This window comes from Dipodomys merriami, unplaced genomic scaffold, assembly GCF_024711535.1.
Source record: "Dipodomys merriami isolate MVZ:Mamm:240054 unplaced genomic scaffold, mDipMer1.0.p SCAF_41, whole genome shotgun sequence".
Classification (NCBI taxonomy): domain Eukaryota; kingdom Metazoa; phylum Chordata; class Mammalia; order Rodentia; family Heteromyidae; genus Dipodomys; species Dipodomys merriami.
The window spans coordinates 12788800-12804037 of record NW_027205715.1 but is presented as its reverse complement, the minus strand read 5'-3'; the positions used below and the strand labels follow the sequence as shown (position 1 = coordinate 12804037).

At 41.0% G+C, this 15238-nt stretch overlaps 1 protein-coding gene across 1 annotated transcript in view; it reads right to left on the bottom strand.

The window, feature by feature from the left end:
- LOC138807063 (NEDD4-like E3 ubiquitin-protein ligase WWP2) overlaps nt 1–15238 on the bottom strand; it is a 119107-nt gene that overhangs the window by 35386 nt on the left and 68483 nt on the right. Inside the window, exons 7-8 of the mRNA XM_069992652.1 lie at nt 10149–10276; nt 2766–2973 (exon numbers count right to left, since the gene is read on the bottom strand). Coding sequence (XP_069848753.1) covers nt 2766–2973; nt 10149–10276 — 336 coding nt within the window. The remainder of the gene's footprint in view (nt 1–2765; nt 2974–10148; nt 10277–15238) is intronic.

Here is a 15238-nt window from a genome sequence, read left to right as displayed (position 1 = left end):
GACCATTTTGAGCACAAGATCATTTCTTGTTCTGCATTTGTAATACCAGTCCTGGACTTGATATATCTTAAAAAGTATGAATATCCTGTTTGATAAAGAATTGGATGGGCTGGAAATGTGGCTTAGTGTTAGAGTGCTTGCCTAGCATGCATAAAGCCCTGGGTTCGATTCCTCAGTACCATATAAACAAAAGGCCGGAAGTGGCACTGTTGCTCAAGTGGTGGAGCACTAGCCTTGAGCTCAGAGAGAGCCCAGGCCCCGAGTTCAAGCCCTAAGGACCAGAAAAAAAGAAAAAGAAAAAGAATTGGAACATGTAAAATCAAGACTGTCACCAGAGTACCAGTAAATAACGTAGGTGCTGCATTTATACACACACACACACACACACACACACACACACACACACACACACACACACCACACACCACACACACACACACAGACACACACACACACAGACACACACACACATATACTCACAAAAGACAAAGACTAGGTAATAAGTCTCATTTCCTATGGGCAGCCCTTCTATTGGGCTATCACCAATACCCTCTGTGCTATTTGAATTAACATAACAGATTTCATTCCCTCATTAGTCTCTAATTCCTGAAGCCAAAATACCATAAATAAGTTAATAATCCACTTATCTGGGTCTTTAAATTTATACACAAATTTAGGGTGCGATGGGCAGGGGTGGCAGGTCTATGAATCCAAAGGTCACTGTGGAAACCATGTCCTTTCTTGCTTTGAACACAGACAAGACATAGGAAAGCCTGTTGTCTCACTATTGTACACTCAGCAGGGCTGGTGGTCATCCCTAGTTAGAAAACAGGTTATGTAAACCCTGAGACAGTCCTCAAAGAGACTGAGCATGCCTAGTTGTCATACAGATGGGCACCTAATAGCCTTTGTAAGCTAGGAAATTGTGACTTCCATACCCTTCTCAGGACCATCATACATATTAAAGCAGGTAACAGCTACCCCAGACCCACACACAGGCCTTGTCACCTCCTAAATGTTCCAAGGGAAAAGAGCTGTTCAGACTCTTCCTCAGAAAAGTGGTTCAGCCTCTGGCCAGATGAGGGAGGGGAATGAGCCTCTCTGGGCTGCTCAAGTCGCCAGACTGAGAATAAAGAGCGTTTACAGAGTCTGGAGTTTTCCAGCTGCCTGGAAACAGGAAGTGCCCAGTCCAGGAGAACAGTAACCTTCACACACGCCCTACATAAAGACATGTTGAGCCATTAGCCCTAATTGCCTGTGACTGACACAGGACTGAGGCCGGCCTTCCAGGCATTTGCTCAGTGGAAAGAAAACAAACAGCTCACTGGGGACACAGGCAGCCATTTTCTCTGTTTTCTGCCAAAATGGTTCTGCTCTCTTCCCCCCAAATTATAGCATAGAGATTTGAAATTACACACCGAAGGTCTTTTGAGTATTCTGCACCACACATAAAAGAGAAAAGCAATCTCTGAAGGGAGTAGTTAGACATATGCAATTGGTTAATAATCTTTTCACAAAATCAAAAACTTGACTACCCCCCCATCCCCCCCAAAACTAAACTTTAAGAGCTGCCTTTCAACATTTTCAATTGTCTCAGGGTCAAAGCATTAAGTATTTGAAATACTTTTTATTTGATCAACATACTTTATTAAGAGACTGGAGTTAACAGTGTACCCAAGTATACATGGCCAAAAATCACATATGCCTTCAGGTTTAGGATTTTTAATGGCTGGCTTTCAGAAATGGCTTTCAGAACAATAAAGCACATTGTATGTCAAGCAAGAGTTCTTAGATTCTTCCTTTCTCTCCTTCATGAACTATACAGAAAGGTTCAGAGGACATCCACAATCACCAAACCAACTTCAGCTGGATTATCAGGGCCTGTTACACTCTCGGCATCAGTTTCTTCCCTACCATCTTGATAACCAAGGTAAAACTGGACTGGTCCTGACCATGGTCAGTAGTTGCTAAGAGTTCATTTCCCAGTTTCCTTAAGGAAGAGAATGCTTGTCTCTTTCACAATCACTTTGTTCAGCAAGTGCTTCACATACACCACTTTCTTGGAAGTCTCTAAGCTTCCTAGAAAGATGTGTAAGCTCATTATCTCTACCTTACCAAAATGGCAGATGCTGCCCAGGATCACATAGGAGGGATGAAAGGGCAGATTCAACCCCAGGTCTATTTGATTTACAAGTCCTGGTTCTTCGAACTCTGCCCTCTATACATTCAAACTTGAACTTCCCTTTGGCTCACTGGGATCATCTTCTCATTAAAGGTCTAACCACTAGTTTAATTCCAAACTAAAAGGATGGGAAAAAAAATGAAACATTAGGAGCTATGGTATCATCATCTCCAGCTATAGAAATAGCACATAGCAATATTAATTAACCACCAACAATCCAAGGCCCCATAGGTGAAGATAAAATTCCAGAGAGAAAACCCTTTCTACATGGGATCAAGGGAAACACCCTCCCAAGATCCAAAAAGGCAAAATGAGTTCCTTGTTCCACAGAAGCCACTCTGAATCAAGCTGTTCAAGTCTCGGCATAAGGTAGCATTGATTCTGTCCAGATGATTTAGATTCCTTTTCAGATTTATGTAGAACAAGCAGTTTTTCCACACCTCCCTCCCCTTCTATACATGGAGGTCTCCCTAGAGACTACCGGCTACTAGTAGGTAATAAATAACCATGCTGTTTCTGACCTGGTGAAGGAGGCCCAGTCTTTGAGGAGGAAAGCACTGCGGTGGGACCACAGGCTACTCACCCAGCAGGCAGGGCATCCGGGGCCTGGGCAGCAGGCAGCTGCTGTGTCCCTGAAGTACTGGGCTCTTCTCCCCCAGCCGGTGTGGCAGGAGCAGGGAGAGATGTTGTGTTGGGGTTTGGGGTCACACTCAAGGCTGTGACAGGCGGGGATGTGACACCAACAACAGAAGGTTCTTCAGGATCCGGGGCTGTAGTAGGTTCCTCATTCACTGAAAATGCACAAACCATACTTTAAAGATCGTCTTAGGAATAAGAATGTGTGCTTACTTTGACTAAGCTTTCTACTAAATGGGCATCTGCAGTTTCCGCTAAATGTAGCATCTGCAGTTGCTAGGTGACAACAAGAAGTTTTATAAAATGTTTTATAGTTATAGTAATCAGGAATCTGAAATAAATATATCAAATACTATCTTTCCATATAACTGTACTAGCCTTTTCTAATATATTGTGGTTATACTGACTATAATAAAAGAAGGCACCAATGGCTTATGTTTATAATCCTGGCTACTCAGGAGGCTAAGACCTGGAAGACAAAAGTTTGAAGTCAACCCAGGAGGAAAAGTCTGAGATTCCATCTCCAATTAACCAGCAAGAGCTAGGCTGAAGATGTATCTCAAGGGGAAGAACATCAGCTATGAGCAAGAAAGCCAAGCAGGAGCACAAGGCCTTTGGCTCTAAACCCTCATACTGGGAGAGGGAGGGGAAAGAAGAAAAGATGAAGATAAAAGGGAACCACATTGGTAAATGAAACCAAATTCACAGGGTCACATCCTTGTTTTTTGTACAGTTGTCATTTGTCTGCTAGACAAACACACATTCTTTAAAAAAAAAAAAAAAAACTCCACACATGAAAAGGCAAAAAACAAACAAACAACACTTCCAGTAATGTGCTTACTTTTCTTTAAGATCTATGCTTAAGGACAGAATCTAGGATTAACATTCTAAATAAAAGGGGTATCAAATGTTAAAGACTGCTCTCATAGGTAATAGACAAAGAAGTAAGCTACTTCCTGTGTTTCCTTATTTTGCTATTTTCTCCATAGCTCTGACTACTGTATATGTCCACAAGGACCCCAGAGCATTGCAACATCATTACCTTTAAAAAAAATTATCAAATGATTTTTTTTAAAAATTGGCATTTTAGAAAAATGGATGAGTCATATGCAGAGAAATTTTTACATGTGCTTATGTAAGTGTACATTTCTATTAATTTGCATTAGAAAACACCCTAATCATTATTTAGCCTCACCTCTCCAACTCAGAAACTTGTTTTATAGTTTCAAATGGCTATCTAGATTTTTCCTGGAACATTTCTTCTGACAGGGGCCCACTATGGAACCTAAGCAGGGTTGAGCAGATACATCTGCAAAAAACTTTCTTCTTTTGTTAATCAGAATTCCATTAGCTAGTCTGAGTCTTGAACCTCAAAAACAATTCAGAGTAAGCATCTGGTATATTTCATGCTTTGCATTAGTCCTCTTCTCTAATAAGAAATCTATTTCTTTCAGTGGTTATCATTTGGCAGCCCTCTCACAGCTGTCTTCTGTCACTCCCCTAAATAATATGAGGAACTGAACATAATAAATTAGATGCCACCAGACCAGCAGAGTCAGATTGCTAAACTAAATTAGATTAGTTAACATTTATAGAGCATGGGTCTATGTGCTAAGCCAAGGTGCAAAACACTTTTAAGTTGTTTCCTTTAAACCTCATACACAATCCCACAATTTAGGTACCATTGATGGCTCACACTTTATTTACACTGAAGAAACTATCAGAAGCTAAGTAACCTGAAAGGGGCATGTTGCATCTAAATTTGCCTGCATCCAAGATGGAAAGTACCCATTCTTCACTCATTCATATTTAGATTCTCTGCACACTGTTTATTGTGATCCAAGATTTTGATAATTCTGATCAACCACTGGATACAAAATGGCTAAACATGAGAGTGTTGGTGAGCTGAAACTACAAGCCTTCACAGGATGTAACATCAAGTTTAATCTTCACAAGTAGGAAAAAGACAGGATGCAAGGGATGCCTCTGGTTGATTCATTCAATTTTTCCCCAGTACAGAAACTATCTGGCACATGTGCAAAATTACTTGCTTAAAAAATGCCTAAATCTTATGCAGTTCATGTTTCCCATAACATAAATGCAAGACTTTATATTTGTATTCCTTAGTCTATCTCAGTCAAGCTAGTAACACATAACAGATGGCAATTCCTTTTATGTTAATCTATAAATTCAACTCAGTTCCATTTTTTTAATCCTATCATTGCATTCTCCAGAGCTAGGTACGTTCATTCTAAAATTTATAAGGAGAACTAAGTCCAGAGTACTCATCCCTTGTGAAGAATCACAGCACTTGTGATTTCAGCTTTACTGCCCACAGCCCCTGAGACATCCATTGGTACTTAGCTCAAATGTGGCTTCACCTCTTTTTCTTAAAATTATGAAGGACTAGTCTTATACTTTTTTATATTGTCTACAATGTTTGGCAAAACAGCTTTGATAAAACACCTAGTCAATAAATACTCATTCAATAAACCCAATCTAGGGGGAAAAAGACATTTGAAGACAGGCACAGTGGCTCACACCTGTAATTCTAACTACTTTGGGAGGATAATAGTTGGTGGCCAGTACAGACTGCCCAGCTCAAAAAAAAAAAAAGTCGGACATGGTGGTAAACATATATCAGCTACAGTGAGAAGCATAAATAGGAGGATCATGGTTCAGGCTGGCTTGGGGAAAAAAAACTAGACCCTTTCTCAAAAAATACCAGTGCAAAAAGGGCTGGGAATCTGCTTCAAACGGTAGAACAGAAGGCCCCAAGTTTAAACCCCAGACCACCAAAAAATAAGGATATGGGGGGGAAGATATTTGAAATAAAATCATGTGCATTTATTTCCAAATACTATTGAATATTCTATTTTTTAGAATAAATTTTGATATAGCAAAGTTGGGTGTACCTTCACCCAATATTATAATTTTATATAACCATGGCTCATCTGTTAAAAGTAAAATATTAATTAGCATAGTACTATTCACTAAATTCAACATTATTTGGATTTTACTAATTTCCCACTAAGGTTCATTTTCTAAGGAAAATGAAACAATGAGGTGGCACTTAGTACTGACAGCAATCAGGATCCTTCATTGCCTTCAGTAGATATAATATACTTTTATTACATCCTTCATCCTCCCAAGAGCCTCCTGAGGAAGATATTGTTTCCATTTCCCCCAAAACAGCACTGAAGTTTACTGAAGGGCAACTTGGAGAAATACCACATATTCAGCAAGCAGGAGAACAGTGCTCAAACCCAGAACACCCTGAGGTGAAACAATGAAGAAGGAAAGAAATGAAGGTGGCTCAGGTGGTTTTCCTGGATAGGAAGAAATGCAGGGCACCAAGTGTGGGTGGGGTTAAGTAGGCAAAATGGCAGTTGAACAGCCTCTGGTTTCTCTAACTGTGGATATTTCACAAGATTCCCTCTGTGATGGTGGTTAAATACTCGTCTTTATGAATCACATATTCATTTAAGACTAGGACACACTCTAGCTATAGTTAGCCAACAAAAAGATCAGCAATTGGAAATTCTCTTTCTTAATCCTAGACACGCTGCCAGCTCACTCTGCATTCCCAGACATCCAGGCGGGAGGGCATAGGCTCCTGGTGTGCACACGTCTTTTTAGTCCATACCTCAGACACATGGAGGGTGATCAGCTACAACAGAGGCATTTTCCATGAAAGATAAGCTCCTAATGTGATCCACAGTACAGCAGCCAGAATTGTTCCCCTGTGACATGCAAGCATCTGCACTTCCAATGCAGTTGCTCAGTCACAAATACACAAAAGCTACCAAAATAGAAAAAAAAATGTTCATGAAAGCAGGGAGATTACATGGAAAAAAGAGGCACAGAAAATTACAAACTTATACCCTGGTAACTGACTGATGGGATGACTAAATTCCATTTCCAGAAAATATAGAGATTAATACAATTCTCATACTACAACATACCTGTAAGACTTCAAAGCCTAGAATTTGTTTTGAAAAATCTATGCACTACCAAAGAGAAAAGACAGTAAGATAGATCTAGCCTTCCCAGACATTATATCCTATAGCCAGGCACTGATAGCTCCTGCCTGTAGTCCTAGCTACTCAGTAGGCTGAGATCTGAGGATCACAGTTTGAAGCCAGCACAGGTAGGAAAGTCTATGAGACTCTTATCTCCAATTAACCACCAAAAAGTGGTAGAACACTAGCCCGGAGCAAAGAAGTCCAGGGATAGCACCCAGGCCCTCAGTTCAGGTCCCAGGACCAGCACATATACAAAAGAAAAGTAAATAGAAAGATTATATAGGTAAGTGGAAGCATATATAAAAAGATAATAAAGTGAAACCACCTATTTCCATGCTGCATAATTATTTTTTTATTGTGAAAATACTGTACAGAGGGGTTACAATTACATGGGCAAGATAATGAGTACATTTCTTATCAAGCATTGTAGCCTCCTCCTTTGTTTCCCCTTCCCATCCCATCGTCCCCCACCCCCCCTACTCAACCCTCCCCTCCCATGTTGCATAATTATAACTATATGAAATTATAAAGACAAAAGCTATATGCCAATCTCTATGACTTATATAGCTTATTCTTTATAATAAAATTTATGAGTTACATATTCTTTCTCACTTTAAGAATGAGAAAATGAGCCAGGTGCTGGTGGCTCATGCCTGTAAATCCTAGCTACCTGGGAGGCTGAGATCTGAGGATCACAGTTTGAAGCCAGCCCAGGCAGAAAAGTCTCTGTGAGGCTCTTATCTTCAATTAACCACTAAAAATCGGAAATAGTGCTGTGGATGAAGTGGCAGAGTGCTAGCCTTGAGCACAAAGAGGCCTAGGGACAGCACCTAGGCCTTGAGTTCAAGCCCACAACCAACCCCCACCCCCACCCCCAAAAAAAGAATGAGAAATTACTGCCCAGTAAGTCACTGCTCTTATACACACTACACAAAAGAGTCAGGATTCAACCACAGCCAGTGTGACTGATGTGCATGGAAATTACATTTAAGGAGGCAGTAACAAATGTAATTTTTTGGGTAAAGTTTTCAATAAAGAATTAGAAAGTAAATCATTCCATACAAGTCTCAATGAAGTGCTATACCATTAGTCTATTTCTCAGTTCCACCACTTTAAAACTTAGAAATATTATAGCTATATAGACAGGCTACCACTCACTTTCATTTTATTAAAAAAAAAAATTCACAGTTGTGACAACATGAAAAAAAAACCCACCTGGAACTCAATTCTGGTTTTACCCCAAATTTCTTTTGCATGCATAACTGCAGCACACAGCCAAAAGAGCTGTTAAATAAATCTTGAATGTCTGTGAAACCTCTGTTGGGAGGCATAGCTCCTACCACCGCCATCTTGGAACTGGTTCTCACAAGGCTCACATCCTCAAACCTTCTTTTGTCCTGCATGGCCAAAGCAGAGAGCTTCTGCTTGTCCCCACCCACTCCACAGTACACGGAACATCTTTCTGTACCTTTGGATAGACATGAAAGAGCTTCTAAAGTCCAGGCTGCCTGAGAGATAAAGGTAAACCGTTGTCATGGCAGAAAGCAGAGAAGCAGAAGCCAAGCCTTCATATTTTAGTGGGCAGGGATCCCTGAAGTACAACTACTTAAATTTTAGGAACAGTTTGGGCATTAAAATACACCACCATAAAACATTTCCCAGGCAGGCTGGGGCTTTCTGTAGACATGGCTGGCACCTACCTCTTCTACTGGAACAGAATGTTCCTGGAGATAAGGACAAGAAGCAAAGGTACCCAAAACAAAATGTAGGAGAAACAAAAATCTGACTAAATGCTCAAGAAGATTGACTCAAAGACTGTCACCATATAAAGTGAACTTCCAGTAGTTTCAGGAAGAACAGCAGTGGTGGTTGAGGGAAACCACTATCCCAGTAATGTGGACCCTGGAAGGAAAAGAGGTTGGGATCTCAGCCATGCCATCTGGGAAACAACTGGTCCAAAATGGCCAGTTCTTTTCCCCCATTTGGAAATGCTGGCCCTTCTCCACAAGCAACTTATTTTTCTAAGAGAAACATGTTTACTGGCACAAAGTGCCAGGACACTGTCGCCTTCACACAGACAGAAAGGTCCCAACATATCAATACAGTTATTGGCACATGTGTTCCAGGCAGACTAAGACAGTAGCTGCTGGGACTCCTCCTTGTCCCCCAGGCTCAGGGTGAGCTAGTTAACCCAGATCCTTTAGAAAAGTTCCAAACTTCAGAGAGGAAGTCAAGTCACTGTGCTTTCAGTGAGCTGTGCTGGACATAGACTACTCCACCTAGTAGTCCATTGCAGATAATAAATAACTAAATAAGCTACCCAAGGGGCTCTGAAGGCCCCATACAGTGCTGCCAGGAAACTGGAAGTTATTACAGAGTAATTCAAATAGTCTTTTTTACTCTGTCTATCACACATAAGTCACTAACAATCAGATGACCATACAATGCTGCTCTGGATCTTGTGTCTTTCGTGTTATATCTCTGCCATCACAAACAAGCATCTTCAAAATTATTTCAGGGTCACTTACCAATTTGAAAGCCTGCATTCTCTGACCTAGAGTTTGTGGAGGCAAATGTCTATGACTCTTTCCTGTCCTAATTAAGGCAAATGACCACGTGACCAGCAGTCACTAAGTTTCAGCCATGTCCAAGAAGTTAAGAAAAAAAGTTTGTTCTCTTCTCTTTCTTTTCTGACACTTTCCCAATCATACAGAGAGAAACAGGACAAAGAGCAATTTGTTTTGAAACAGGTCCTTCCGTTGCTCTTACAGGAAAGCAGAGAAGTTCTATTTGTATGTACATAAAATCAAGTGTCTCTTCTCAAATGGGATCCACTCTGGAATGGGGTCAGCACAGTCCCCTGTGGCACTCTGACTTTGCACCAGGTCGGCAAACTGACCCCGCTCCCAATGCTGCCAGATCTTCTCCAGCTCACATCTTAGCAATGAACTTGGTCTCTTTTCTCTAGTCTGACAATTTTCTTAAATTAAGGAAACATTTTAAACATGATGTATAAATAAGAAATAGTCCCCCAAATAAAATTCAGTGTTGGTAAGAAATGAATAGGATATTTCATTTTAGAATATTTTTAGAATATTTTATTTATGTGTAAGAGAGTACTTTAGAAATGAACAGTAACATGAAAAATAACCTTGGTTGTCCAGAAAAAGCTAGAGATCAAAGATTAAAATGATGGATTTAAATTGGTGTTGGTATTGGAGTTTTCTATCACCACCCCTACTCTATATGCTGACACATGTCTGAAACCATGGCTGGACAGGTGAGCATTCTGTGCTATCACTCACCTGTGCCACTGGCCAGGCCACTGTGGCTTGGGTTCTTGGTGGGTTGGCGGTGCCGGTTCCTGGTACCAGGGCTTTGCTCGCTGGTTGCTGTGGTTGTTCTGGCTGAACCACCTGAATGTCTGTGTGTCCTGGGAATTCAGAGTATAAAGCAGACAGATATAAGTCACTGTGAAAAAGAAAGATGCATAGCCCACTTGGACACTGTATTCCCTCTCTTGCTATTTATTAGAAGTAAGATCTGTAATAGCCCATCTTAGGTTTTGACTCAACAGAGGTTGGCTCCAAGAGATGCCCAGGAAAGCTTCCTTCTTGGTAAAAGCCCAACAGGCAGCTTTGTGCAAACTTTTCCACTTGAAGTAAACAAATCCAGAGTGAATTCCCCCACATCTGAAGTAACTGTGAAATATCCTGAGCCCATCACACTGTTTTTATTGGGCTTCAATGTTAGAAATAAACAAGACTCACTGGACAGACTACAGATGAAGTATTTTCCCCATTAGGCAAAAAAAGCTCACACTTATCCAAATCCATTTTTTCTCCTATAGCTGGCAAGATGAATTTCTTGGAAGCAGAAGTTAAAGGGCATTAAAAAAAACTGAGCTGGGCACTGGTGGTTCACGCCTATAATCCTAGTTACTCAGGAGGCTGAGATCTGAGGATCACAGTTCAAAGCCAGCCCAGGCAGGAAGTCCATGAGACTTATCTCCAATTAACCACCAGAAAGCTGGAAGTGGCGCTGTAGCTCAAGTGGTAGAGTGCTCGCCTTGAGCTAAAGAGCTCAGGGACAGCACCCAGGCCTGAGTTCAAGCCCCATGACAAAAAAAAAATCCTTAGTCAATGCATATAATGATATGTTTGACCTAGGAAAGATGACTCAACAGCTTACTCAAATGCAGGAATGAGACCCAATGCAGAAAGTGATCTATTATGCCACAAAGGAGACAGTGGGATTGAGCTGAAGAAAACCAACTTGACATATACACAGAACATAGGCAATGTGTGTGTGTTTATATATGTATACATATATATATATATGTATATATGAATTGGAACTATGAGATTATTTAAATCATCAGTGAAGACTCTCCAAACAACAAAACAGAAGCCCAGAGAACAACTTACAATATGTGACACAGAGCAATGTGATAGCACTATTATCAACAATCAAAGTAATAATAATGACCATGATGACCAGGGAGGAATATGATGTTTATTCATCTGAAATGTGTTCCAGTGTACATATGTGTGTATATGCTCATTTAATGTGGCCATCTAAAAGGAACATACTGTTGTTACCTGCATTCTAAAGAAGAAGAAAACTAATACAAAGAAGTTACATAGAAAGTGGACACAGAGCATAGATTTGCATCCGGGCAATATAACTTTGATAGTTCCTTCTCACTGGCTGGAACATGGGTAGGAAGCCTTTTTAATTCTTCTTGGGCTATTCTTCCACCAGTTAGCTGGCCAATGCCAAGACCAAGACTTAGCACAGAAAGTTCCCTGCTAGGAGAATCTAAACCCACCAGAGCATCCTTCTGATGAGTCTTTGGTCCATAAGAGAACAAGCCTGCAGCACAATAAACGAAAGGATCCAGGGGGAACTACCCTTGCTGACTATCTTCTCAGTAACAGATTTTTCTGACTAGATAACACAAACCAAAATATGAACATCAATTATCTTTGGATGCCAGGAATATGGACATCTTTAAATTAACATGTAATAAGATAAGCAGATTATATTATGATAATTCCATAGATGTGTACAGTGTTCTTTGAACAAGTGAGTCCTTCCATTATACACCCATCTTCCCTGCTTTCCAAAGTCTTCAGTGAGTTCTATTATCTGTCTTCATGTATGTGTGTGCATGTGAGCAAATATGTGTGTGTGCATAAAAATATACTTCAGTCCTCCTCACCTTTCAGTATCTTTTTCTTTCTCCCATTTATATTCCCACCATTATTTTTTATCATCATCATCATCATCATCATCATCATCATCATTTTGGGTCTAGATTCCACAGGTAAGTGAAAACAACTGATAGCTAGCTTTTCTGTCTCAGCTTTTCTTACTCAACATGATGATATCCAGCTCCATCTCCTTTCCTGCCAATGTCATAATTACATCTTTGTTTATGGCTGAGTAATATTCCATAGTATATATGTACCCTATTTTCTTTATCAACTCATCATGTGTTGAGCATTTTTGCTGATTCCATAGTTTGATTATTGTGGAGACAGCTGCAGTAAACATGGGTACACAGGTATCTCTCTCATATACTGATTTATATATACACCTACCTACAAGTAGTAAGATAGGTCTGCTTTTAGTTTTAGGGGGAACTTCCAGAGTTACCTTAGTTTACATTCCTACCAGCAATATATAGGGTTCCATTAGCCCCACATCCTCAATAGCGTTTGTTGTTTGTGTTCTTGATGATTGCCATTCTGGCTGAGGTGAGGTAGATCTTGGTGTAGTTTTGATTTGCATTTCCATTTTATTTTTGCTTTTTGTACTCATCTAGATTTTCCTAGTTTCATTTACTGAGTCTGTACTCTTTTGAGTAAAGAAAAGACCCACAATTTTTCAAAGGGAAAAAGAAAAGTTTTCTTCAGAGAGGGAGAGAGAGACTTAGCAGACTCTTAAGTCTGTCATACCTAAAGAAGGTGTGGTCATTAAAAATGGAGAGTATACTGATCTGTGGAAATAAAGATTCACTTTAGACTCTCTTTTCCATCTTATTTTTTCCCCCGAGCTAATTTCATAAATCAAAAGCTGTCAACCATACCTCAAAGAAAAATATTTCAAAGTCTCCACTTCATGGGAAGAAATGTTGGTATTAAGCATTTTACCACAACTCCTCATTGAAAGCAGAATGAGCACAAACTAGTTCCAAAAGGAAAGGCAGTGTTTAGCAACTGGCCAACATGTGTTTGTGTGTGCATATGTGTTGAGAGAGAAGATCTTGAGAGAGGTAAAATTGGTTAATAGGAGGTTCATTTCAGCCAAGAATTCCCTTACAAGGACAAAAAAGGCCTTTCTGATTTGCAGCTCTCACCCCAGGAGAGGCCTCTATCCCGTCCAGAGCAGCAGGCTATGTGGGCAGCACCAGAAAGGAACATCAATCCTGTGAGAGGACGGGTCCTCCCAAGGCCTGATTACTTCCAGTGGCCATGGCTTGTGTCCTTCTGCAGAGCATCTAGGCACAAGGACAGGGTGGGTCCCATTACTCTATTGGCTCCTCCTTCCCATCTGCAAAAGGGCATGTGGTCAGAGTTGAGAGAGAATACTTTCAGAAATGTTTAACCACTAATGATAGCAGCTCACCCTGAATGACAGGCTGGAGCAGGGCCGGGATTAGCCTATAAACCAGGGGCAGCTGGGACCACTTTGCATGAATTGCTACCTCCCTGCCTATGGCCAAGTGCCACCCACCTCTGCCCATGGCCTCCCTCCCCCAAGTCATATCCACAGGCTTTGCCCAGTTCTTCCCTGCCCCAAATCTGGAGTTTCCAAGTTTTTACTCTTGTATTACCTTAAAAAAAAAAAAAAAAAAAAAAAGACATTCAGAGGGAAGAGAAAAGTCTCGAGAGTTGAGGAAAATCAGCAGTTTCTGCTCCTGGAGCACTCATTCATCACTTATAAGATGTGATTGTGTCATAACTCTGAACTGGCCCACAGAATGAAACCACATACCACAGGCCAAAATAACACTAGAACAGACTTGGGGTGATGGGGAGGAGATGAGCTGGCCTCTGCCACAGACACCTTGGCTTCGGCTCTGCCAGTGACTTCAACCTTGGCCTGATCCCACTCAACATTTAGGGGGCAGGGAAGAGTTATGTAGCCCCAGGACAGGAAGAAAGAAAAGGGACAAACTTCAGTCTGGCCAAATTCCACGGGTAGTATCAAGTCACCCAAAGTACAGAAATTCGGCTCACTCTATACCATGCTTTCCCCAGAAAGCTCGTGTGTCTTTATCTAAGTTCCTTCTCTCTAGAACTGAAGGCAGAAAGGGATGCCAATCAAAGCCAGAGTCTGGGGACCCTCTCTCCATACTCCTCAAAGTGTATGTGAGAACTCAGGAGAGAAGAGTTCTTCGTTATCACAGCCCTGTTCTCTGTCATATTCTGACAACTAGAACTTGGGATGTTTTGGGACATCCTGCCTCACCCTTCATGAAGGCCACTGAGTGTACTCAACCATTATTTTCTGAGTGCTTGGTCTTCTTTGAGGATTGGCAACAAAACAGAGTCTCTGACCTTGACAAGCTCACACCTTGGTGGAAATGCAGGGATGTATAATTTGGCTTTAATACTGATGTGTGGGAACCATGATGACCAGTGAGTGAGCCTTGCTGACTACTTGGCGTTGCCCTGATAGGGTAGCCTGGGTAGGGTAGCCTGGCTCCCCATATTCACATATGATACAGAGTAATTCAATAAAGTCAAATTGCATCTCTTTGGTTTAATAAAGGAAACCACATTTTACAACACTCTGGATGGACTTAATACTACTGAACTGTTCACTTTTAAATGGTTACAATGATAAAATTCCATTATGCAGCCTTCTATGACTTTTTTTTTTTGAGCCTCAAACTCTCCATCCTCTGCTGTAGCCTCCCAACTTGTAGAAGGCTAAGCCAGGAGGTTTAGTCATTAAGTCTCTCAAGTGCTGGGAAACTGAGACATTAAGGCTAAGGAGGTCATGAACTCAGGACCTCATATTTGCTAGACTGGTACTCTTGTCATTCTAACCATACCTCCAGCTGTTTTTTTGCTGGTTATTTTGGACATAGAGTTTTGAGAACTTTCCTGCCCCAGCTGGCCCTAAACTATGACCCTCCAGATCTGTTTCCTGAGTAGTAGGATAATGGGCTGAGCCACTGGTACCCATCACCTTATAGGTTTTACTTCTATTAAGAAGGGGAAAAAAATAGCACCAGATGTCAGTAGCTTACATTTGTAATTCTAGCTACTTAGAAGGCTGAGATCTGAGGATCACAGTTTGAAGCCAACCCAGGCAAGAAAAGCTGTGAGACTCTCATCTCTGGTTAACTACCAAAAAGCCATTAGTGGAGCTGTGGCTC